This window comes from Solanum dulcamara, chromosome 1 (assembly GCF_947179165.1).
Source record: "Solanum dulcamara chromosome 1, daSolDulc1.2, whole genome shotgun sequence".
NCBI classification, from domain to species: Eukaryota; Viridiplantae; Streptophyta; class Magnoliopsida; order Solanales; family Solanaceae; genus Solanum; species Solanum dulcamara.
In genome coordinates, this window is record NC_077237.1 from 7,822,120 (window position 1) to 7,849,708 (window position 27,589).

The 27,589-nt window shown below is 31.5% G+C and overlaps 2 protein-coding genes and 1 long non-coding RNA gene across 7 annotated transcripts; all 3 read right to left on the bottom strand.

Moving 5' to 3' along the window:
* Positions 1-3,617: 3,617 nt before the first annotated feature.
* On the bottom strand, positions 3,618-4,720 carry LOC129886710 (uncharacterized). Its single transcript, XR_008766246.1, has 2 exons — positions 4,627-4,720; positions 3,618-3,895 (listed from the first exon to the last, which is right to left on the bottom strand). It is a non-coding gene; the product is annotated as an uncharacterized LOC129886710 (long non-coding RNA).
* Positions 4,721-8,374: 3,654 nt separating this feature from the next.
* Positions 8,375-11,681, bottom strand: LOC129900479 (GDSL esterase/lipase At5g33370-like). Its single transcript, XM_055975467.1, has 5 exons — positions 11,379-11,681; positions 9,965-10,095; positions 9,624-9,866; positions 9,010-9,262; positions 8,375-8,853 (listed from the first exon to the last, which is right to left on the bottom strand). Exons 1-5 carry the CDS (start codon positions 11,617-11,619, stop codon positions 8,621-8,623), a joined length of 1,101 nt encoding a protein of 366 aa, XP_055831442.1. The 5' UTR covers positions 11,620-11,681; the 3' UTR covers positions 8,375-8,620.
* A 12,240-nt stretch (positions 11,682-23,921) lies between these two features.
* On the bottom strand, positions 23,922-27,123 carry LOC129900488 (uncharacterized). Of its 5 annotated transcripts, none has more exons than XR_008769634.1 (3): positions 25,799-27,003; positions 25,588-25,693; positions 23,922-24,298 (listed from the first exon to the last, which is right to left on the bottom strand). XR_008769634.1 is itself a non-coding variant. In XM_055975478.1 (2 exons), exons 1-2 carry the CDS (start codon positions 26,871-26,873, stop codon positions 24,285-24,287), a joined length of 1,089 nt encoding a protein of 362 aa, XP_055831453.1. In that variant the 5' UTR covers positions 26,874-27,003; the 3' UTR covers positions 23,922-24,284. The 5 variants fall into 5 exon arrangements, 1 of the variants encoding a protein (XP_055831453.1); XR_008769633.1 differs by having other exon boundaries at positions 25,431-25,693; XR_008769636.1 differs by lacking the exons at positions 25,588-25,693; positions 25,799-27,003 and adding an exon at positions 27,010-27,123.
* Positions 27,124-27,589: the final 466 nt, after the last annotated feature.

Here is a 27,589-nt window from a genome sequence, read left to right on the forward strand (position 1 = left end):
TAAAATCCTTCCTCTCAGTAGGATTTGAGATTTTAAAATATAATCAAATTAAAGTTGAAGATTTATTCAAATATCATAAGCAAACATTGATTTCAAATCAAAACCGAAATTTAATTACCGTTGTTTGCTTGTTATTTTGGAATAATTTATCTTTTTTATCGAGAAAAAAATATGCTTATATTAAGGATCCGTTTGTCTATGTAATTTGAAATATTCATGTAAATTTTGAATGTCAAATCAACATTTGTTTGAATTAATAATTTTAAATCATAATTTCGAGTTCCCGTCCAAACACCTAATGAAATAATAGTGGTGGTAGAAAAAGGATCATAATTGTGAATTTAGGTGTTCACGGATCGATTATTGGTCAAAATCAAAATCAAATCAATTTAATCGATTTTAAATTATAAAAAAAAAAAAACAAATATACCATACATTTATCTTTTTGATTGTTATTGATTTTGGTTTAATTGTTTAGTTATTAATCATACACGAAAATAAGACAAGTTGAAGAAATAGAAAAGCATACATGTTCGGAATACTTCTTTATTTGACATTTTTACTTTCATAAATAAATTATAAATTTTTGATGAAAACATATATAAAATATTTAGAATTGTTCATAGAAAATAATATATTACGTATATCTAATTATATAAATATATACTTTGTCGATTCGATTCAAAAATTTTAAACAAAATCAATATTAAATCAATATAATTGATTTTTAAAAATATAAAATCATACTAAAATAAAATTAATTTATTTAATTAATTTAATTTAATTTTACAATTAAAATCATTTTTACTCAAATCATGAACATATGTGATATAGTCATCCTTTGGCCAATCCTACCAAAATCAAATGATGACAAAAAGGAAGTACTAACCGATCAAACCAAATTTTAGATAGAGGAATAGATTTATCCCTAGCCAAGGATGTGATAGTTTGATAAGCAATAAGTTTTACGTGTGTTTCACGTTAATTAATAAAAATTTGAATAATAAAATAACATATAAATTATCTCGTAATTAATAGCTGCATAACTTTCATTAGCTACGGAACGTTCCTAAATTCTCTAATACATCCAACCAAACAATCCCTTAAAAGTCATTTGATAATTGATTAGCGTTATGTATTATTTTATGCAAAGATTAGTTATGCATCATCTATTTATTCATGTATTACTTATTTGAACTTTTATCCTACATAAAATAATACATAGATTTCCTCATAACTTATACATATATTAATTATATAATTTTTTAAATTTCAAATCAAACATTGTATTAATTTGATACATGAGTAACTTACCTTCTAACAAGCTACTAAATTGGGCAAATATTAATTATACAAAATTTAATACCTGCATAACTCATTTCTAAATCAGCTACTAAACAATCCCTTAGAGTTTTATATTGGCTGGGGAGCAAATATGTAGTTTGTTTATATGAATTTGGTCAATTTTAGTATTTGCGTTAATCTTAAGTGTCATATCTTTACATGATACCAGAGTCAGGTTCATTTTCGTTTGAATTGTCGGTCTTAGCTTCAGTTGAACTTGGACGTGAAGTGAGTGTTCAGAATAGGTTAGAGTCCTGCATTGATTGAGAAATGCACCGATAGTTTGTTGGAATTAAATAACTTTCCCCTCATGAGCTATCTTTTGATGCTTAAATATGCTATTACCATCCATTTCTTGAAGAGGGTACTTGAGGTAAACTTCTTCTTTGTTACTTTTGATGATTTTTTTAATGACCGTGGAGTTCGAGTTAGCTTGTGCATATTTTAGACTAATTTCACGAGATATTCGGTAACTCTATGTATCAAGAATTGAATCTTGCTTACCTGGTGGTTTTATGTAACTCTCAAGATTCTTAATTTTTCAATCTATGTGCTCGGACTTTGAAAATGTCGATGTGTGGGTGTTGTATCCTCCAAATATGGTGCATTTATAAAGGATCTGACACAAGTACAACGACATTTGGAGAGACCGAGCAACATAGATTTCAATACTGTGGAATTTATTTTATTATGCATTAGATAGCACCTTTTCCTCTGCTTCTTCTGTCAACAAGGAGAAACATATCAAACTTTTTTTTAAAAAGACAGAACAAATACACATTCTCTTGATTTGTATCCAAATGTCACTTAAACATTGAGAAACTGGATTATGAAATTGCGAGATATAATTTTTGTATCCCAGTGTCCAAACCACAAGAATCGGTTGTACACACCCTTATAGATCTTGCATTTCTGCAAGGGACTGTTTTCACAACTCGAACATGTGACCTCCTGATCAGTGATCACATATCATCAACTTTACTTGTTACGTCAAGGCTCCCCTGAGAAACATATCAAACTTATTTACAGACTTCCCTGCTGCTTATACTAGTCCAACATTCTACTTTGCAGGTCCTATTTGTTCACAAATACAGTGGTGGTATGATTCTTGGTTCAGTGATCCTTCTTGCATCTTCCTATTCTATGTTTGCTGTAGTCATGACCTATATCCAACACTTAACTCTCTGAAATACGGAGCCAGAAATAGATCTGAAGTATATCGGTTTACTGATATTCTTATTTGGAATCAGTGGCAACTTCTATCATCATTACCTCCTTTCCAACCTCAGAGACAATACAGAGAAGGGATACAAAATCCCGCGAGATGGACTTTTTAGTATGGTCGTATGCCCTCATCATCTTTTCGAAATTCTTAGCTTTATAGGGATTTCGTTCATCTCCCAGACGTTGTTTTCGTTTTGTTGTGCTGTAGGTTCATCTTTATATCTGATGGGAAGGAGTTGTGCTACTAGGAAATGGTACCTTTCCAAATTTGAAAATTTTCCTAAGGATGTAAAGGCTCTAATTCCATTTGTTTTCTAGAAAAAAAGAAAAGAAAGAATGATGTACTACTTTGTATCAAAGTTCCATCCTATAATAACACTTCTACAATGTAAGAAGTTGGTAGCAGCACAATGTGTCACCTGATGTTGTAGAGAACACATAATATAGTGTAATATAAAAAAAAATAGATTTTTAAGAAATTTTGACCATTATATGAAATGTTATTATAGAGAATGAATGTTATACAGAAGTGTCTGAGTGTATTTTCTAACATCACATGTGAAAAGGGTGTATGAAGATGTTGAAAATAAAGATCCTTTTGTATCAAAAATCATCCTTTGGCAAGTCCCTTTTTGTTTAAAATATACTTGAAACTCCTAAGTTATGTTAATGTGACTGTATGAGGAAGGGTGTTTGAGTCATATATAGTGTCCATGTTTGGTATAAAAAGGGCATCCATAGGATTATTTTCTATAAAATTTGAACCACTCTGCTCATTATTTTAAAAGATTTTCAGGGGTCTGATAATTTTTACACGATATATTATCCTCCTAAAATAATATTCCTTGTGTCGCAATTTATGTGGCACAATTTGAAGTATGAGCGTCAAAATAGTTTAATTTTGAACGTGAATTCGCGATTTCTTCTTCCTAAACTACTTGACCATATTACTAAACACAAATTGAAACATAGATGCATGCATTACATTCATCTACTTATATTTGACTTTCAAGGGAAAAAGTTTTGAGGACTTCCAAAAGGAAAAAAGGAAAGAAAACAAAAATCAGCATATCTTCCTTGCATGAATTCGAAATTAGTCAAACTCCAAAACAGATCCCTGACAGATTGACACCACATTGGGTAAAAAAAAACTAACAGAGTTTAGTACAATAGCACTTGCGTTGGATACCAACACAATCACCACCAGAGAAGCCTTCATTTCTACAAACAAGAGCACAATTGTGATCATGCCAACAAGGACCATGATAGCTATGGCTAGGTGACATACAAACTCTTGCTTCTACTTGTGGCATCATTATTCCCATTTCTGCATAATCCATATTTACCAACAAACAAACAGTTAAAAAACTTTATTAATTAGTTGAGATAAATTGACTTACTAAAGAAAAATAGGAATTAATTAGATACAAAATTTATCGTTAAATAATTCATAGCTAACATGATTTTTTTGATAATCCATCTAATCTAATATGTTGTTAAATAGGACTAGTGACAAAGTTTTATTATTTAAGGACAAAAGTTATTAATCACTAATTTTTTTAGTGACAGTTAAGATTACCGTTAAACCTCGTTATAATGGTCATTTATTATAATAACATTTCTCTATGGTCATAACTTCACGAGGAAAAGCTATCCGTGTTTGTTATTTTTACATTCATTCTTTATTCTATTATTTTAGTTAAATTGATTAACAAATATTTTCTTTTCATTTATAACATAAGAAGTTTTAAAAAAATTGCATGCTTTTGTTTAATTTATAACAGTTAAATAAGATTTAAACGTCAAATATCAACATACATATAATATATATAACAACACATCACTGTAGCAGTCATGAAACTTTCAGAGAAATAGTACTGTTGTAGAATAAATCTAGTATGATGAATACTAACGACCTAACTAGACGGTTAATAATTCATATATTATATTCCAACTGATCAATTAAGATTGATTGACTGACTTATGAGATAAAGAATGAGTGAACAAGTAGATTTAGGAAATAATAAAGAAAAAAGGCTACTCATAAAGGAGACTTACGTGAGGCAAAAATCAAGAGAACCACAAAGAAAAACCCAAAAGTTTTCTTCTCCATATCTTACTTGATTTCAGCTGAGAATGTTTTTAGAAGGCTTTAATTAGTTCAAGGTGGGAAGTGAGTTAAGAAACACTGGTATATATAGATATAGGGGGAGGGGGTGGGATTATTATTATTTTATAAGCGTGGTATTCGAGTCAACTTACACGTACCTTAATTAATTGCACAGAATAAGTGCAACCAGGGACAAATTTTTGGAGGGGTCGGAGTGCTCACCCGATCCATCTCGACAAAAAATACACTGATATTTTTTAAAATTAGTGTATATATAACACAAGATTAAAGATTGATTTGGTGGTTCATGGGGTTCAAAATTTTCCTTGCTCTAATTCCAAACCCTAGCTACTACATTTATATTTTGAAAACTTTTTTGAACCCCTTTAATAAATATCACTTACTATTTTATCTGCTAGAATTTGAATTTGAAAATACTCTAAATTAGATTAATTAAAAAAAATTAACATGTCTCTAAAGAAATTAAAATTGATATCTCAGCTAGGGAATCTTTACTTTTGGTTGGAAAAAAGATCACGTGAGACCCATACTTATAAACATGATAATTTCATCAGAAAAAGTGGAGATTAAACAAAATTATCTAGTACAAGGCGTGCATTGTGTTATATATAAACTGACAATAGTTTACACTATTAATTAGTGAACTTTTAATCCATAATAGTATGAATTTTTGTTTTTATCGGATTATTGTTTATTAAGAAATTTATCGTTACATTGAAGGTTTTGAAGATGTAATTTTTATTAACATAGTGATATTTGAAAATGCTTGTTAAACTCGTGATTATGATAGGATGGTACATTTTATTTTCTCGCAACTTCTACGATAATAAAAAGTCATAAATATTTTGAATTGTAATAAGGATCGGAGTTTCATGTTCATATTGAAGAATCGTTGTATGTCATTGTAACTTTTTGTATGATATTGACAACTATTTTCAACTCTAAAGAGTAATCAAAAATAATTTAGCCAAAAATTTGTAATTTTAGTCCAAATTTTATATTTATTTTAAGAAAATCACTAAATATATATGTACGAATTAGGAATTTAGAACCCAATTGCACTAAAAGACTAGAATCTCGAACGAATAAACTTCAAATTTTGATTTCGCCGCTGAGCATTGATCCTTGGTTTCTCAAGTTCAAGATGAAGTCTACAAAGCAGAAAGAAATGATACTATTAGTTAGGGGTGTACATAGACTGGGTTGGTTCGGATTTGTTACAAACCAAACCAAACCATTTGTGTTGGGTTATTAAATCTATAAACTAAACCAAACCAAATCAATAAAAGTCAGATTTTTCGATATCAATTTTTCTCGGGTTTTTCGGATTTTTTCGAGTTTTTAGGATTTCTCGGGTTTTTCATAAACAGAGGCAGAACACTAATAATATAACTAAAATGTCAAATAGTCATAATGAAATCAAATGTTCTGCACTTCTGCCAATTAACTTAATCACACATAAATAAAACCTAATATAGTTTCTTCCATAAATTAAGCTACAGCTTTAGACAAAATGGTATGTCAGATGTCACAAAAACAAAAATCCACCTTAGAGTTTGAGTATACTCCAAATCATCTGGACTATTACAACTGAAGTTGCTTCATCTCTCAATTAAACTCAAGAAACATAATGTTGGAAGCAATCTGCATATCTGGCTCTATTTCCTTATCTGCAAAATAAAAAGCTAAGTCAAATGTAGCTCTAGAGGAGATATAAAGATTTCCAAAGGAGCTTATAACGATCTTGGTTTATTTACTCATTCTTATGATTATACTTGAATGAACAGCCTCTCTTGCAGAAACTAAATTAATGTAAATATGCAGAAATTTAATTTAGCATTTACTAACTGAAATAATATTGGAGAATAAACCCAATTCATAACTATAAAAAAAATAGCTTTACAAAACAACTTTTGGTAGAAGAAGTTTGTAACTTTTGTAAAAGAATAGTGTAATCAATTAACATACCAATTCTCACACAGATAGTGAATCGTGAATGAAACTGGCTAATTAATGCTCAAAGGTGAGTCTCGATACTCTGCAAGAAAAATAAATAAATTAATATATTGGATAAATAATATAAAATATATCTAGATTCTAAAAAACTGAATATATGTTCAAGTACATTTGGTTTATTGAACATAAAGATGTAGTTTTTCAAGAATGAGTAGAACATTTAAAGGACTTATGCTTTAATACAAGTCCCCTGTCAGTGGATAATAGATTGAACAGAGAATATACTTTTAAATAAAGGACCAAAAGCAGTGTCTACAGTAGTACTTTAATAACACACTAAGGCCTAAAGTAGTGTTCCAGCACTTTAATAACACACTAAGGCCTAAAGTAGTGCTTATAACACAGTGTCTGCAGTAGCACTTTAATACAAGTCCCCTGTAAGTAGCACTTTAATCACAAAAACAAGAAAAAAAAATTTGTTACTGTAATGCCAAAGCCTTCACTATGTCAGTATTTTATACTAAGCAATGCCAAAGTTATAGAATAAACAATAAACCAATTAACAATACCTTCATCAACTTGCTCGATGTTCTGGACTTCTTCTAAACTGTCGTGAAAATTGTATTCTTTAGAAGGTGATCGTAGTCATTGTTGAGTAGAAATTAGAGCTTCTACTGTTTTTGGCAATAAAGAACTCCGGTAAGAATCAAGAATTCAACCACTTGTGCTAAATGCCGACTCAGATCCAACAGTAGAAATAGGAATAGAAAGAACATCTCTCGCAATTTTTGAAACAATTCGATATTTACTAGACGAAACTTTTCACCAAGACAAGATATCAAAATCTTTATTCTTCACCACACCATCCATCAAGTATATCTGAAGATCAGATTTTTTGGAAATATTTCCCTCGTCTGCCAAATGTTTCTCCCACTCAGATTCCAACAAATCATCGGTTTCAAGCATGCTAGTATCACCTCCAATATTTTCATTAGAAGAAGCATCAACGACAGAGTTACTGTAAGAATCATACAAACACGTTAAAACACTTGCCCCATCTTCCGACTTTAATCTTCCTAACAAAGGATCATATGCTTTGGAAAGAGTGAAGTTTACATACTTCGTCTTATGTCCACCCTTCTTTAATAGATTTTAACGTTGTTTGTCTCTTATCAACGATTCTAAAGGGAGATTTGTTACATTTAACTGTTAGATGTGACCATAATGTAGTAGTCCCATTCTTGCTTTCGGCGGCAAACGTTTTTGGACAGTAATTGCATTTTGCCCTAATTTTACCTCCTTTAGCTTTAAATTTGAAGAAGTGATCCCAAATCTCAGAAGTCTCTCTACCACTATTCCTAAAAAGCAAAGAAGAACAAGGATCAGAAATGTCTTTTTACTTTCGATTATAAGCTAAGTTAATCCCTAGTTATACTACATATCTATAATTAGGTTTAATTTGATATGAGTTATTTAGTTTAGTGGGTCGGATCGAGTTAAAAGATGGGAGTGAGTTATTTAGGGGGAATTGGGTATTTTTGTTTGATTTGGGTAATTCATCCAAAATAGGGACATTTTTGCATATTTTGTAATGGTATATTTTGTCTTATAATAACTAGGGACAAACTTAACTGATAATCAGAAGTAGAGGGATATTTTTTAATTTTAACATATAGTGACATTCACCAAATTTGATCAAATGAAAGTGCTAGAATTACATGCCATGAAACTGTTACACTTTGATATATTAAAAACACTTGGTTTACATTTCAACATTATCACACTCCACCTACACATTAGATTACTTAATTATGTGAATAAACATAGCACACTGACAAACTTTTGAAAATTTAAAAGAAGCACATCATGAGGTGCTGCAACCAGCTTATTAATCTATAGCCAAAATTTTTAACAACAAACAAAAAGTGGTACAAGTGAACAGATTCCAGATATGTATACATATTATTATGCCTCTGAATCCATGGCCAGAATTGTACTGAGATTCATCGGTGACATGTACTCTGATGAACCAGTTAGGATTTGTTGCACAATTATCTTATTTGCCTTCTCAGATGGGTGGAACGGATCCCAAAACGCGTAGAGATCTCTATTCGGGCACAAGTTAGAGAGCGGTGTACATAGGCCAAGACCATTGTATGGTCCTTGCCCACAACATGCTACCTTTGATGTTATAAATCCTGCCAAACAACAGAATGAATTGTCAATATTATAACACAACCAGGGGTGGAGCCAGGGTACTGACGGTAAGGAGGTCAAAGTCCTGGTTCTGTCAAAATGACAGGACATGTAAATTCAAAATCTTGCATTGATTTTAGGAAAATTAAATTGCTTACCATATGCTCCTGGATTAGTAATGAAATTAGATTGCATTTGTTGTGTATTTGCAGCAATGAAAATATTGCTGCCTACTTCACTGTTTAGGCCCTGCAGCATTTGTGCAAGCTGTGGGTTGAACAGGGCTGCAGCTCGTTGCAACTCGGGTGAACATTCCCCGTTCCTGCTACGTTGAGCTAGTTCTGCTGGGACGCAACCTAACGGTCCAGTACCAGTCACAATGATATGACGAGCTCCTAGATTATACACATTCTGCAATAACATTATGAAGAAAAAGAGGATTAGTTTATGTAATACTAAAAGTTCTCTATATTTTCTACGTACGAATAAAAAAGAAAGGGATTTATTTTTTTTGGTGTAGGTATTATCTACCTTTAAAAGACTACATAACTTTAATGTGCATTCAATATTATCTGAATCTTTCTACTGGCATGTCCTTTTTAAAAACAGCTAGCAATTTTAGTTGACAACCAATTATGTTGGTGAAAACTTACTTTGTTATAAATGTTATATTGAATGAAAAATCTTTGAAATTATCCCTAATTTTACCTAAACGTGTACTAACAAATCGTATTACACGTGGTGTTGGGGGAAATTCAAGAGGGACATTTACCAACAAGATTTTACGGTATTCTGCTATCACATAAGGGACATAATCTTGAATTGCATATTGGCGCGATCGTGCAGAATTGGGCACGAGATAGTAATTGTTGACAAAGTCATTGCCTCCAAGAGTCATAAGAACAAGAGCTTGATTTACAAGTCTTTGAGTACTTGCTTCACCAATAAGTCTACTCACTCTGCTCTGATATTGCCTGAAGTAATCTAATTGTTGTGGCATTCGAATTATATTCACCTGCACATGATATATTTAAAATGTTTAAACAAGAGAATTTGGCTTGTTAAATGTAGAAAAAATAATTCTGTTTAATTGGACTAATGTTTTGTATGTACAAATTGGATTCCAGTGTCATTTAGAATTCCAATTCCAGCAGATGCAAAGTTGGCACCAACAAGAAGCCTTTGTCCAGTAAGTTCTGGACTTAAGTAAGGGAGTGGTGATTCGGAAGAACCAATTCTTTGACCTGAAAAAAGTGAAATAATCAAAGTTGATCAACTGTATGTCTAACACGTAAATGTTACACTATTGGCCAAATCCTGATTTCGTTTTGCTTCTCCCGAATTTTCTCCGGTACCAACCTCTCACTTCATTTCGTTCTTATTTTGTATCGTGCTTGAATAAAGTCACCGGATCGACTTGACTTTCCCAAATGTCTCCACCGACAGTGTATATAAGTTAAATCTGTAATGTTACATATGTTTGCTTTTTCTACAATAGGGTAAAATTATAAATTAAAAAAAATTACAATATCCGTGTATATAAGTTAAATCATTTTACGAATTTAATTTACAAATACTGACATAGTAAAAAAAGTCTTTTAACTTACTAGATCATTGGTAGGCTAACAATATAGTTAAAACATGTAGTAACAAGTAATTTGTTTTATTTTCCGGTTAATTAAGCTTAAAACATACAGTAACAAGTAACTTGTCTTATTTTCAGGTTAATTAAGTCCTACTTTTTTGTGGACCGTTTGTAGCTAGTACTTTTAGATTATCTTATAGTGAGAAAATTCTTTGCATTATCAATATATAAAGAAAACTATAGGTAGCCGTCTTAAAAAGTAGGATAAATAATCTATAAAATAAGATAGGCTGTCTTCTATAACAAGTAAACGTTATAATGTTAGTGTCTATATAAGTTAGATCCTTTCATGAAAGAGCCAAAATGCGCGCAATTAGGCGCTATTGTAAAAAAATATTTGATGCACGAAGAATCTCTCATTAATGTAGTGTCGAAGAAAGGGTCGCACTTTAAAAGGGTGAGATGTTGGTCATCTATCCTGACGCAAGTATTAGTGATCAATTTCATGGCTCGACCTATGACATATAGGTCATATAAAGATAACCTTACAATTGCTCCATAATTCTCCCCATGTCGGAAGCGTAACCAAGATTTAATTTCTATAAGTTCAAACTTTAAAGTTATTAACTTATATTTTTTTTTAAGGGAAAAGGGTTCATATCTACAATTTGTTATAATTTTAGTGAATTTCTACACACAAATATATACTCTGCGTCGAAAGTACTAGATTCAAATAAATCCGATATCGTAATTGTGATTCCGCCCTTGCCTAATGCTAATTATATATGTACCGCATTCACGCAGAGTCTAGTGAACGACTATCACCACTCTATGATAGGCGCTCTACACTAATGGAAGCATCAATGCCTGTGACTTATAAGTCATATGAAGAAAACGTTATTTAAAATATATATATAAAAAAAAAGAGCAAATGGACTCAGCTGATAATGTCAGGAATGTTGTAGCCATTGGAGAAACGACCAGTTGGTCTTCTAGTTGGATAATCAATGCCATAAGGAGGTGAATCAGCCCTTGCAGTTGTAGCCAAATAATCATTATTCCCACTATCAACAAGTGAATCTCCAAATACAAAAAATGCCCTAGCTTCACTTTGGGAAATAGCCACTCCCAAAATCAACAAAAGGCTCAAACTAATGGAAATAGTAGAGCTAGGTGTGGCCATTTTGGCAAAAGTGTTGTTACAAAATCTAAGATGTTTTTTGTTGAGACACTTGCTAATAAGCAATTAGACATGTGTATATATATAACCTTGCAAAGAGAGTTATAACTTTGAGGGGTGAGTGAATTAAATGGACCAAGTTGGCACAGTTGGAAAGAAGGAAAAATTGGACCACAAATTAACCAAATATGAAAGAGCAAAGAGTATAGTGGTAGTTTGAAGTATTCAATTTGGACAGTTGAAGACTCTTTGGGTAGTATTGTATTGTATTTATTTCTAATCATAAGACAAAAAAAAAACTATTATTTTTCAAGCCTAACAAAAACCTTTTACATTTTATACTCTATGATATCCGTATTAATACTATTCGTATACACTCCTTAAGAAAGATATTTAATAACATCAATCGTTAAAGTATTTGTCTAAAATTATTCCTTATCTCTCTATAGATAGATGACTCGACTAATACTCTTCTAATAAGGGTAATTCTCGTTAGGTATGCGAATAAAATTTCATAGTGATATTTGAAAAGAGAAAGATCATATATGGTGTAATTGATATCCTTAATGTTATGAGGTCTTTTAGGAAAAAATGTACGGGTTAGTGCAAAGTGGATAATATTACATCACATTAAGAGTATTTTTAAATTGTTTTAAATCAACAACTGATTTTAGAGACAATTGTTTGGTGGAACGACTATAAATGAATATGATGGAGTGATGGAATGGGGCCTAGTTTATTGCCTTTGCCTGTCTATGAGCTGATTTACAACCTTTATACATAGCTTTGAGACTCATACACAAAAGAAGTAGTGGACTTTAGCGACCATAAGTACTTTGTTGATGTAGGTGGCATACAGTTAATCTACAAATAAGCTTATGAGGTGATGGGTAGCGTAAGACTTAGTGCAAGGGGAAGATTTTTAGGTGTGCTCTCACATTAGAAGCTGAAAAGAAAAGGAAGCCACATATATGGCGTGTTTGATATGAAGGAAAATATTTTCTTAATTATGTTTTAATGTTTGGTAAGTAAACAGAAAATATTGTCTCAAAAACATTAATATAAAATTTAGAAAAATACTATGAAAGCGGGAGTTAAGAGTGCAGGGGGAGGGAGGAATGGAATGTCAGTTGTGTAACTTTTTTTCTTACTCAGGAAGTCATTTTTCTTATTTTTAAGAATTTATTTTTTTTTGAAAATTTTTTTTTAATTTTTTTTAACCAATCAAACATGAGAAAATTAAAAAATAATTTCCTTTCATATCAAACAACACACTCATAAAGTGTAGCATAAGTTGATACTCTTAATAGCATGAAGCTTTATGGAAAAATCGTACGGTATGATTCAAAGTGAACAATTTCACAATATATTAAAAAGTATCTTTGGATAATAAATGACATTTTTCTTTAAAAGAGAAACTTTATATATTTTAATAAAAAATCAATTTGTCAAAACAATTAAATATTTACAACAAAAAAAATAGCTCATTGATTTTGTTGTTTGAACACTTTTAGCAACAACAAAATATCTAGTGACAGTATATATGTATTATTTTTATTAATGTAGGTAGGGGGAAGGGGTAGTTCAGATGTACTTAAGGCCTAGCGGAGAAGACAGCTTCCATGTGATCAAAATAAATAATGCCAACGAATATATCAACTACTTATTTAAGTTTATACATGGAAATAGTAAGTAAATCAAATAGTGTAATTGTGTTGTACAAATTATTAAACAAATTAGTCAAATTGAGGGTTGCAGCTACTTTGACTACTGCATTAATAGACTATCCTTAAACACATACCCCACCCCCACAAAAGAAACAAAAAAGTTAGGATAAGAATTTTTTTTTACATTAGAATATATTTTGCAAGGTCTTAATAAATTTTAATTTTAGTCCTTGTAATGTATAACTCAACGTAGGAATCCAGAACTCAAAGGGACACTTTTTAAAGCAAAGATATAAAAAGGGACAACACTTTTTTTTACAATGAAGTTAAAAAATAATAATTTAAGTTGTATATAGTTGAGCGATAAACTAACAAACAAAAAAAGATTAATGGTCAAGCGGTCGTTTGACACTAGACAATAAGAAAATTATTTATAGAGTTTGGCCCTAAAATGGATATTTTTTGGCATAATATATCGAAAGAAAACCTCTCTAAAAATATATATTAAAACGGGCATTTCGCTCGCAAATGGTTGTCTACATTCACTATAAAAATAAAATAAAAATATTTTAAGGGGTTCGCCCATAACTAAATAGACAAACTATAATTTTTTATATTTTTTTATTAACTTTTTTACGTGAAGGAATCTTTGTTCTAAATTTTAGGTGCATTGTCACGTCTAGTTTGATACATAGAATCGTGAACTTCTTCAACAATAAATACACAAAAAAAATTGAGTACTTTTTTTTCATGAAATGAATTTTATTATTTACTTGCTTATAATCAATAGTAAAAAAATTATTGAGGTCGATGTGGATAATTGGTTTCCCTAAACAATTACATCTTTGTGTCATGAGACCTGGAGTAATGTCCATTTCATTTCTACGACGCCTAGTACAATTGGCTCAAGAGATTTCATATATTGAGTGTTTGTAATTATATTCAAGATCAAAATACTATATTAGTAGAAGAACATAAAAGATGGATGAGAGAATGTCATGAAGTGAATAAGGACACATAGTTATTATTGAAGAAGCTCATTATTCTATGTATTAAACTAGAAGTGACAATACACTTAAAATTTAGAATAGAGATTCCTTCACCTGAAAATGCTAATAAAAAAATTATAGTTTGTCTATTTATGAGTGAATCCCTTAGAATATTTGTGTTTTATATTACGGTGGTAGTAGTTGGACGTTAATGGTGGTAAGAGACAGTTTGCCCATTTGTGGACTAAGTATCCGTTTTGATCTATGTTTTAAGGGAGAGTCCTTTTTGATATATTATGCCCAAAAAATATCCGTTTTGAGACCAGACTCAGTGTTTGTCGATGGATTTCAAGTGCCTTGTCCCTTTCGGTCTTTCTCAAAAGGTATTGTCCCTTTTGACATTTTTGCTTTAAAATGTGACCCTTTTAGCTCTGAACTGTTTCGATCATGACCCGCTGTGATTGACACCCACACTAACCTCCGGTGGGAGAATCGATACCACACCCTAAAGTCAACATTCTCAAAGGAATAAAAGCATTTAAAGATACGAAAATAGGTTTAAATATATATAGAGTGTTGGGTTCCCATAAACTCAACCAGTTCAACTAGAATATGCGAAAATTAACACCTAGGACCTGAAGGTCATTATACTAAAACTCTAATAAAATAACAAGTCTAAAAAAAAAAGGGGTGCAACCCCGAAAGTCATAAAACAACAACGTCTGAAAATCTAAGCCCAGAAAGGATAGACCAAGATATAAGAAGAACTCATGGTAGCTTGAAAGACATGGCTCACCCTTGAATTCTATAGCTCAACGATCGTCTACTCGAGGTCTCTCAGCAGCCGCCTGAAGATGCCTTATACACAACAAAAAAAGAGCAAGTGCAGTATCAGTACATAAAACAATGGTGTACTGGTAGGATCACGCGGCTAGCTAGTAAGTGAGCTATGAATAAGAACTTACAACTCTAGTAAGCACACACATATATAGAATACATAAGTTAACAGTCTTAGTTTCATAACACAGTCAGGAATAGTCCTCTTATGGAACTCACACTTCAACTATTGGTGTGTCGGAATGTGACACCCATCCAATCTTGTATAGGAATGTGATACCAGATCCAAATGTGTAGAAAAGTGACACCCGATTTAGATATGTGTTGGAACATGACACCCGATCAAACAAACACAGCACAACCACAAATACAGTGAAGGGTTTCAACAGTCATAATTACCAATAATAGGTTGATTGCAAGCCATAGAAAATAAATAGTCATTTCGCATAGTTCATTTCATCTTCCCCTATTCACATACATATATGTATACCAATGAAGCAACTATCAAGAATAGATAACACATACGGAAAGATAAAATCATCACCTACCTCGAAATCAAGCTTTTGAAACTCTAATTGTTGGAACTTTCCCTTTCTGAATTCGTTCGGCTTATAGCAAAATTTCCAACTTTGGTCAAACCTATGATCATAACCTCATCTAAGGCTACTTCCCACCATTAATTTCAAGTCAAGAACCCTCCCATAAGTTATCCTTCATGGATTCTAGGTACTAACAATCAAAATACAAGTTAGGAGAGTGACTATTAACTTACCTTTAGCACAAAATATGGTGGAAATCTGCAAGAAATCGCCCTACATCGCTACTGGTCTCTTAAGAACGAAGTGGGATAATTAAAAACTATTTTGGGACTTTTTTCTGATTAAAGACGTGACTGTCCCGCCACAGCGGGACCATCCCGCTACAGCGGCCCCGCCCTGGCACGATTAATCCCTCTTTGGCGGGATGCACGGAAACAGAATCTCCATGTTTGAGTCCCAAGCCTCCCATTTTACAATACACTCTCTTCCCATGAAGTTCTAACATATATTTTTCACGTCAAGTTCAATTTTGGGAGTTTTACGCTCCCGAATACGATTCTGTAAAGCCGTACAGGCTCCATATCGCTATCAACTCAATCCATCGGGCTGAAAACTCAGTCCCCCATCCATTATCGGATTACCCAACACCTCACCTGACTCAGATTTCGTCTAAGTCTGACCTAGGCTTAATATTTTCAAGTCACTATCCGGAAGTTTTTTGGCCCGATTTCTTTTCCCATTGACTTATCTATAACGACGGGGACAGATCGTTACATGAACTCCTCAATATAGCTTCACTTACGGGTAATTGGCTTAGGACGTACTCTTTTCGTCTAATTTATGTGATATTGTTTGAGTTGACATGAAGTTTAAGCAATAAAAAAAAAAGATTTTTGATATTTATGCTCTAAAACATGCCATTTTGTGTGACTATAAATCCTCTCATCAAAGATAAAATACACATATTAAAATTAAATTATTATAAATATAACAACATGTCTTTCATTTTAGGACTTACTAAAAAAAGTGTAATATAAAGGCTTTTAACCCTGATTTTAGTCCATACTCGACATAGGAAGGTGATGCATACCCAGAGGCAGATCAAGAGATCAATATTTCGTACCGCCAAATTCATTGTCTTTCAAATTATAAGCCCATAGCTATTATTTATTTCAATTGTAGTGAATTTATACATATAAATTTATGCATTACGCTAAAGTGGTGGATTCAAATGTCCCAATTTCGAAGGACTACATCCGTTTTTTAAATTTTTCGGTCGATGTTCGGTATCTGCATTAGAGCTCTGATTAAATTTAAATTGCATATTGTAGGAGTCATTTAGGGGATGACGCTCCCAATATGATTTTCTTCATACCCAAATCTCGAACCTAAAATTTCTGATTAAGAATAAAATAATTTCACCGTTCCACCACAACTCATGTTCACTTACATCTGTCTCTATGTACACCATTATTCAAGACAATTTGAACCGGAAATATCCTCAAGTCCATCCTACAAGACAAATTAAAAAAGTTTTCTCTACTTTTCTACTTTTTGTTGATATGGATATTATTTTGACAACAATTTTTTTTAAGTTTTAACATGAGTGTTAGATTTATCATTTAGGATTTTGATAGAACTAGTTATTGGGTAAATTATTTTGACAATATTTTCTATAATTGAGCCGTTTTTTAGATTTTACTTATTTAATTATGTGTCGATTGTATCAATTAAAGAGCTCTCAATTAAATGGGTTGTTACATCTTGTTTTGCTTGGGAAAAATTATATAATTAGGTTTATCTTTTTGTTGAACATCACTTTCAAGTAATTAAGAGATTAATTGCAAGAATTTAAAAGTAGAAAGTTATGAATAACGCAACTTTAACACGATCTCTTTTTGAATCACTTGAATTGCTACCTAAAATCAATTATGATTAATTATTGTTATTACTCAAGAAATATTAACGATAAATGAAAAATTTATAATCATTATAAATTAATTCAACGAAATTATAGGAAGCACGTCATTAATTAATTCCTGCCAATAGTGGAGGAAACTAATCACCATCCTAGTTTTTTTTTTTGTCATTAAAACACACCTTTATCTACTTATTTGCTTGTTTTTATGGATTTATTATTTGTTAGTTATTTTATTAGTTCAAACAAAAAAACTATTCTTATTATAAAAAAAATCATAAATTGTCTGAATTTTGTTGCTTGGTCTAACATAAAACATTGGACTAAAACTTTTCAGTTTTCACAAAGGAGTACAAGATTATTATTTTATTTTATTTTGTCTTTTGCTTACTTGGTCTTTTTTTAAAAAATTGAAATGGGATGCTAGTGGGCAAGCACGTGGATAGTATCGATTAGCTTTGAGCTCTCGAGTGACGCTGTTATAATAAAAGGGGTATTCTCTTTTTTGATATATATTATATTATCGTTCTATTTCTAAGAAGTGATTCAATATTAAACTACGTGACAATACTCGTCAAAAAAAGAGGGCCTTTCGTACAACATAGTAGTACACTACTGGAACAGAAGTAATGTAGTAGTAGGACTGAAAACTTAAAATTAGTAGTAATACATTAAGGAATTGATTTATGAAACCTACAACCCGCTCTGCCCCGCAAAAAAAAATTAAAAAATTACTTCAATCCGTCTCGTAGCCGTCCTTGAAAGGACAACCTGCCCCACATTAGGTGAAACCTGCTCCTCCCCGTTGCCATTTTAGGTATAATTTAATATGAGCTAATTGATTTGATTTTGAATTCTAATTTTAATCAGAGATATCTATAGTAATCGCTTATTTTTTTAGGAAGAATTTTGGCAAGATCATTAAAGTATCAAATTACGAAAGCATATAAAATTTTATAGATATCCTACTAAATGATAAAAAAAAAAAGTTTAATCAAGTATTCTTTTAATTTTATCTATTTAAAATGTTAGAGATATAATCACAAAACATATTTCAAAATGTAATCAAACTAACACATTTTAATAAAACTACAAAATAAGTTTTAAAAATGTAGTAAATTAAAACTTAATTTCTACATTTTAAGAAACGGGGCACAATTAAAACTTCAGTTACGAGTTTACTATTAGAACTTCAGTTACAAATTCACCTAAATTCAATAGTTTTTGTTTAGATTTGTATATTTATATTAAGAAATATTTGACTTTGATGACTCTATTTATTGTAGAATTAACTTTAGATCATGGTAGAAATTCATAACCTTTGAATTCTGAATCCACCTTCAAAAATAAATATCATTTGGAAAAATTAATGGCATTATGTTGATACCAATATTTTCAGGCAATTGATTTCAACCAATTATATCACTTCCATTGTACGAGTTCAGCACTTAATGTGGTAGACGTGATTCTTTTAAATGATCTCCCTACTTCTCCCATCCAAAATAAGTGTTATTGTAGCAACAACAAAAAAAATAACTATCCCAAAATAAATGTTATTTTTGAAATTCAAGACAAAAATTAGTATTATATTTTAATAGTGATCAATTTTCAAGAAATATTATTAAATATAAATAGTTAAATAAACTATACGTTATTTTTATTGATTTATTTTTTAAAAAACACTTATTTTGAGACGGATAAAATAAATTATATTTTAAAAATAAAAATAAAAACAACTCTCCCACATATCTCGAACAACCCCCAACCTGTTTTTCCCTCTCATTAAAAAGCAAAAGACAAGTTAATTTTACGTCACAACCATCTAATTAATACAAAATAAGCCCAAAAAATAATGAATTAACTTTAATTTCACTATTAAAAAAACAATTTATTATTTATTATGAAAGCTGGATTAATTTCTTTTTTTTTCTTTTTTGACATATACCGTTAAACAGAAACAATAATTATTTTAATTGAGAAATTATTTTAAAAAAAAATTAAAGAAAAAAGAAAACTACATTTGTCCTCTCCATAAAGTATGTCATGTTCACGAGTAAAGCAAGGATTACTACGAATTACATTAATTATAGAAGAACATATTAATCGATTTGATAAATTGAATTTATTTTATTTTCAAAATATTTAATAGTTTAAAAGAAAAATAAAGTCATTTTTTTCCAAAGCTAATGTTAATCCTCCAATTAGTTGAGTGATGATCAAATAAAATTATTAAATATATTTATGAAGTAACCATAAGTAAATCTTCACAAAACTACCGCCTCCATTTTAAATTATTTGTTGTGTTTCTGTATTATATTTTTATAAGAAAACATTAATTAGGAGGAAGTTTTTACTATTATAACGTCATTTATATCTAAATTAAGATATAGCCTCTCCTCATTAAATATTACTACATCAAAAATGATCTTCAGCAGTAATTAATTAACGACAATAGCTTAACTATGGCTAAATATATTGTTTTAGAGACAATTACTAGTGATAATTATATTTTTGCTTTTTTGTAAATGACGTTAGTGGATCTTATCTCAATTAACTAATAATGATAAGGCTTTAGCACTTTTTGTTAATATGCATATCTATTGCCGCTAAAAGTTATTTTTGTTATACTAGTGTATTTACTTTAAGATGTTACCAGTCTTCAAAAGTAATTACTACTAAGATAAAATGAAAAAAAGATAACTAATTTCATTTTGAATTTCTGAAATGACAAATACTCCCTCTATTTACTTTTGTTTGCCACTTTGGACTTTGCACGCCCCTTAAAAAACAATGATTAATATGAAATTTTTACGATAATGTCCTTATTAATTGATTTTTAGTATTAGCTTTTGAAAAACGTGTAATTAATGCTAAGGATAAAATATGAGAAAAAATAATTCTTTTTTCTTAATATGTTAAAAACGACAAGTAAAAGTGAAAAATTATTTTTAAAATAGTAGACAAATAAAAATACATAGAAGAAATACTTTGAAACAATTATTTTTAAAAATTATGATAAATAATTTGAGACGGAAGACGTATTCGAACACAATTGTGACAAGTCAACGAGGACCAAATATAGATATACAGTACAACCTACACCACCACCAGAAATTAACACACGCCAACTAAATATTAAATATGTTTACGAATGATTTAAGATCATGATTGACATTTGTTGATATTAATATATACTAACACCAACTCCTAACTGGGTTATCAATCCCACTTTGACTAGTCTTTGAACCTATTTTTTTTTCTTAAAGAAAATATATTCTCCTTGTATAATCTACTTGCTAAATGATTTAGTAGATCCTTGTACATATATTATACGGTTGGATGAATGCAATTTCTGTCTTTGACAAAAATCTCAAGTTTAAATCTAGAAAATAAAAAACTTCCAAGTAGGGAGATGTAACGACTCATTAGGTCATTTTGAGAACTAGAGCTTTTTATTTCATAAAAGACTTATCCCGTAAATTTTTAATGGGTATTTGGATTAGTCGATAACTACAGTTATTTAGTTGAGGGGTAAGTTTAGATAATTAATTTAATTAGTAGACTAAATTGATAATTTAATTAATATGTTATACCACTTATCCATATTTATTAAAATAAGTTGTGAAATTTAACTATTATTTATTTATTGATTCATAATTAATTATCCTAATTTATAAAAGAAAAGAAACGAAGAAAGAGACAGAAACGTGAAAAAGAGAAGAGATAGCGCCGACTACATAAGGTAACTATGCCTTAAATCTACATTATATGTATATGGTAGAGATCACTTTAGTGTAAATAGTACTACAGTGCCATACATTTGAAGATTAAGTAATAAAGTAATGATGGTAGCCAATAGCCATTATGATGGCATAATGAATGGCTTATGATTGAGTATTGATTGGAACATTAGAAAGAAGGAAAAATTAGTTCAGCAAATAGTTTGTTATTTTGTTTTTTTGCTGTTTATACATGCATTGTATAGAGGAATAAAGATACATAACATTTGACACGATCAACTGAAATGGCTGCGTTAACATTATGATATATGGAGAAAAATTAGAGATTATTTGGATGAAACAAGTAAAATTAGTAAAAAAAAAAAGGCACCACTGCTTTCAAATTTGTTAGTTTCGGCAGTAATTATTCTCATAATTATCACAATTTAATTCAAGTTTAAATATATTGAGGTAGATCATTAAATAGTAGGTGTATTGTATTATATGAATATCATTAAAGTTATGTTATTTGGAGGAATTAAGACTTAACCTTAGGCTTGAGATTTTAAGAAATTGATTATAAAATTGGGTGAGTTGTTGGGTTTAGGTTAAACATATAAATAATATTGGTGTCTACGGACTAGTTTACTTATAAATATTATATATTTGATAGATTGAAAACGGTCTGAGGCATTGAAGAAAGAAAGGACATTGATAGATTAGCTTGTTTTACTTCGATTCTTCGGTTGAGGTAGGTTATGGTTTATTCTATATCATAGATAGACTCTTAATAGTGATTGATAGTCATTGAGTAATGCGTGAAGTTTACTATGCATTTAATTGTTGTGGTTTGGATGGTTGGTATGTTCTTGTGATTTGTCTGAAAACCCAAGACTGTGAAATCCATAATCTTGAACTTGCCCTATCAAAAATAGTGTCTTGAATAAAGAAGGCTTGATGAAATATTATTAATGAAGTGGAATGTAATCATAAAGAATGATAAATTAATTATACTTGGATCGGGTGTCACGTTCCGACACGGTATATTTGGATCGGGTGTCACGTTCCGACACGGTATATTTGGATCGGGTGTCACATTTCGACACGGTATATTTTGATCGGGTGTCACGTTCCGACACGGTATATTTGGATTGAGTGTCACGTTCCGGCACAGTAATATTAAAGAAAAATAAATTAAAATCACTTAATACTACTCAATCTCCAATAACTCATTTTCCAAAAGAGTGTGATGTGGAGGCTTGAGTCCTCATGTGTGATCTTGCTATTGTTGTCTGGTTATGTAATTGTTCATTGGTTGTCACTTGTTAAGTGTTATTGTTGATTTCTCGCTATTACTTTATGCATATTGATTTCTATTTTGAGTCGGCCGATGATACCTACTCAGTACATGTTGTCCTATACTGACCCCTACTTGTATCTTTTTTTGTTTTATTTTGTGGAGTGCAGCGAGTGTTCCGCCGACTTCGACTCGACCTCAGCTCTAGTCAGTCTCCAGCTCATAAGATTTTAGGGTGAGCTATCCTTCTAGCTCGTGATGGATTCTCTCGGTCATGGCATGGTGTCCTTAATTTTTGGACACATTTTGTTATTTATTTATTCTGGTGTTTGACATTTTCATACTTAGTTTTAGAATTTAGATGTCCTTATGTGATGACTTTCAGGTTTTGAGAAAACGTATTTAATTGAGCTTTCGCGTTATTGTCATATTTATTAGTTGGGGGTTTGTATCATTGATTCTTCCACCTAGGAGATTAAGTGTGGGTGCCACTCATGGCCCGGTTTGGATCGTGACAGGAGAAATTCCCCCTTAATTGGACATATGGGTACTATGCAATGCAAATATAGATTAATCAGATCAATGGGTTTTGTCGTTTTGAATGTCAAAGGGTTAAACAAAAAACGATCTTTATATGAATGCTCAACAATAATTGCTTTATCTATTGACTTGCAAAAAGAGGCGGATCTATATGCAACTTCTCAGTTCATGAGAGTCCAATAGCTTTAACCTAGACCTTATATATGTATTTTAAAAATTCACAATATTTTTAAAAATTTGACAATGAACTCAGTTGTTATTAAAAAAAAATTATATCCGTGGTGTCCTGACCAGCTTGCGCGCACCTTGATGAATTCCACGAGATACTTGTCATCTCCCACCAGCAACAAGTACTAGGTAACTCTGTTCTCCAAAGCTTAGATAGAGTTACCTGATAACTATTGTATATTAACTCAAAAAACTGTTCTGATGTAACAGAAGAAACTAGAACTAGAAAAAACTAAACCCAAGATCTCTACCAAGTACTTGCAAATTATACAACTTTGCTAACTCAGTGATCCATCAAAAGGAAAAGGTTTTCAATGAAATAACTAATGAAAATGATAAATGATGTTGGTTTAATTCCACAACTCTCTAATTACAAGACTGTTGGGTGATCAGATCAACAGCATACCCAGTATAATCGCACAAGTAGGGTCTGGAGAGAATAGTGTGTACATAGCCTCGCCCCTACCTTGTGAAGGTAGAGACATTATTTCTGATAGACCTCGACTCAAGTGAAACATATCAAAAATAAGTATGAGAAGGAATAGGTGCTCAGACCAACCTGGAGCATAAATTGTTTAAGCAATAACATCAGAATTATTGACATGAAAATGTTGTAGTTTCTACATGGGAAGAAAAATAGATCTCAATTAAAATAACTATAAAAAAGTTTTTCAACATAAACATTATTCATCACAATATATCTGTACTTGCTTTGTTATTCATCTTGTTCATTTTTTGCAGGAGTGGTCGAATCCAGTTGCACTGTTGTACAAAATGGGCATGCTTCTGTTTCTATTCATGGTTTTTGTGGTGCTTGAACATCATTTTGTATTCTTGTACCCCGGGCTTTTTCCTTGTTATAGCTACAAATTTCCAGTTTTGATGTATGACGAGCTTCTCAGTTCTCTGTTCCGTTTCAAAGGTTCCTCTTCACTCATGATTCAAAATCTGTGACAAGGAAAGAAAATAGACAACAAATTAGGTGTTGATAACACTAACAAGAAAAAGAAGATCGGTTACTAATATATAACTTGCTGAAGAAACACACCATAACAAAGAAATGGCTACTATTTGAGAAGCCTGTCCACTTAATTTAGCTTGTTCAATTGCTGAGGATCTATCCTTAGATGTGTATCAACTCATGAAATCCAACATCCAAGAGAAAACACACTAAATGATGACGAAAACCAGTGAACCGCAAGGCATAGGCACTGTCAATTGGATTCTTTACTTGGGGTAGGGGAACTACTCTTAGGAGAAACTATGCACCAGCTTCATAATATTACATGCCTTGACCAGCAGTATCCTTGTTATATTCAGTCACATAATTCACAAGATATCAAAATATATTATATGCTAAAAGTTCATGACTGTTACAAACAGAAAGCATGCAAACACAAATGCAAGATTGTCTTGTTTGAATGTTTACCGATTTCAAGAAATCTATGAAAGGCCTATCTGAGAAGGTTCTCAAGATGTTAAAAGTGTTGAAATTATTAACACCGATGGGAATTACTTCACGTTTTGATGTCAGGTTCAAGTAATCCATTTCTCACATTTTTTCCTTACACCGAGCCAATAATTGGAAAGACTGAAGCTTCTATCTGCGACTAAGGTGGACTTGAGCTTCTTCTGATGTGTGAGTTCAGACCAACATTCTTTTTAACGAAGAATAAGTAAGTTGACAATCACCACTTTATTCAACTGAACAAGAAGTAACAGTTATGAATCCTAATGCTGCAGTTCATCTTCTACTTTGAACCGTCAATGAAGCACTACTGATAATACTAGTGAAGACCAGGATCCTACATCAGACAACAGTCACTAGATAAATTTATCAGCAATACTAGGTCAATCTCATGTTTTCATATTAAGAACATTACTTAGATGACAGCTTTCTCACTTTTGAAATCTGAGCCAGCAATTATACTTCTTAGTCTGTTATAACATTATACACTTACAAAAGAAATTAAAGGAAAAGAGCATATAAAAGTTTTAGCCAAAGAGTTAAAAGCTGAAAAATACGAAGATAAGAAGACATAGACATGACAGTGAGTTTCCAGATTCTTCCTCGTCGGACCTAATTCATGAAAGTTCTGGAGGCTATTAGGCACAAGGTTAATTTTCTATTTTTTCATTTAGTACGTTGCATAGCTGCTGGGGCTCAGTCTGCATCAATTCCTTTGCACTCATTTTGATCTGAGAATTCTAAGCTAACAACTTTCAGCAGTGTTAACCTCAACGTTAGGAAAGCATTCTGACAATGGTGGAATCACCAGTTCATATCTCCTTCGTATAAGAATGAAGCTGAAGCCAATGATCAGTTGCTGCATCAATCATGTCCTGAATAAAGTACAACGTAAAATGATTTCTCTGAAGTCCAAAGTGGAGAACTTCATCGTCAGAGAATTAACTTTGCATCATAAAGTAACAAAAATTCAAAAGTACCTGAACGAGAGTCCAGCTTCCACCACGCACCAGCATCTTCCTTCAAGATGGAAGCACTAACATCCTCTTTATCATCTTGCCCAGAAAAGATTCCATCGGAATCATCACTCTCAACTTCAGAATAATACAGTTTTTTCTCTACCTCTGCATCATATGTCCACTCCAATCTTTTCAGAACATCTCGATCCTTCCAACGGCGAACAACAGAGACAGCTTCTTTCTTGGCCTTTCCCATCATGATCTCTTGCCACGAGAAAGCAGCATCCGCTGTCCTCTTAAGAGCACCATCATTGCTGTCACCAACAACCACTGTCTTCAAACACCTCAACCTTGCCTCCTTCAAGACCTCCACAAAATCTGAATCATCAGACACAAGAACCACATAATCTACTATCCTCTTATCCATTACATCAACCAAATGATTCCTCAACGCGATATCAGCAGCCTGTGGCTTATCCGAGACAGTCCTAACCCAAAAACCTGCTCGTTTTAAATCATCCGCCAAACCATACCCAACTTTCGGGGTCAAAACATCCTTAACAGCACCCTTATACTTATCCATCTTCATTGCATACTTAGCCACCAATTTCACCCTCATTTTCCCTCTAGCAGACTCTATCTGATTCAACCTTTTCGTATGCTCACGTTCGTGAATTTGCTTAAAATGATTTACCAGCTTCTCATTAGTATAAAATCTCCTCCCACACACCCTACATATATAAGGATCCTCAACCTTAACAACTCCACTTTTCTCCAACGAATTCAATGTTTTTCGCTCTTTCCTTTGCTGTCTAACTAAAGGAGGAACATAACTAAAGGCATGACGATTAGCATAAGCTACTGTAAATCTCACAACCCCAAATTCCCCAGCTGCCTTCTTTAACTTGGTGGCAGCATCAAATGGTGGAATTGACTTAGGTGGTTTGTTATCCAAATCCCAGAAAATTCCAACACTAGCTCTAACTGGTGAGTCTAAAGAACCAAAACCCAAATGGGATTTGGATTCAAAGTGATAAAATCTTTTATAAGAACGAATAGCATGTATAAAGACGCTTACTTTGACACATTTCATCATTCTTTTAGAAAGAAAAAAAAATCGAAATTGAGAGTTTCTTGATGATAAAAAGGCAAAAAGATTACAACCCCAGTTTACTAAATTCAAATAATTCCACAAAATATCATCGGAAAAAAAGGGGTTAGGATTCCTGTACCTAAAATGCTTGATTTCGCCGGAGACGATGACTGTGCTCCCCCAGAAATTTTGAGCACTGTTGCCTGTTGGTATGATTTAGCTGTGTTTTTTTTTGCCTGTGTATTTAGGGTGTAAACAGTTGGTTAGTATTTTTCAAATATCAAACTAATTTATCATGTTGGATTTTTAAATTATAAGTCAAATTAAATTAATAAAACTTGATTTTTTTAATTTCAAGTTTTTCCGGACTTTTTTTGGTTTTTCAAATTTTTGAGTTTTTTCGTGTTTTTCCGTAAAGTATTCATAGAAATACATAATTAATTTATGCTATAAATATTAATTTAGTCCTACTAAAATATAACTATCTAAGATTTTTTTAAGAAAAAAACACAAAATATGAAATGAGTAAGAACACTTAAATATTCAACAAAAAAAATAATAATGAAATCACACAAAGTAAATATTGTAAATTAATAAATTATGATAAAAATGATCATAATTTAAAAAGTACTAAATCATGTTAAAATAAGTCTACTAAATATTAATTACATGACTAAATATTTTTAAAAAAAATCTAAAATTAGGTTATGTATTTTAGT

Bases quoted from the DNA above. Each gene is read 5' to 3' on its own strand.
- LOC129900479 (XM_055975467.1), bottom strand. From the start codon at position 11,619: ATGGCCACACCTAGCTCTACTATTTCCATTAGTTTGAGCCTTTTGTTG. The intron at 10,096-11,378 runs GCTGAGTCCATT...CACTTTTTTCAG, and splicing joins CAACATTCCTGACATTATCA to GTCAAAGAATTGGTTCTTCC. The intron at 9,263-9,623 runs GTAAATGTCCCT...ATGTTATTGCAG, and splicing joins AATACCGTAAAATCTTGTTG to AATGTGTATAATCTAGGAGC.
- LOC129900488 (XM_055975478.1), bottom strand. From the start codon at position 26,873: ATGATGAAATGTGTCAAAGTAAGCGTCTTTATACATGCTATTCGTTCT.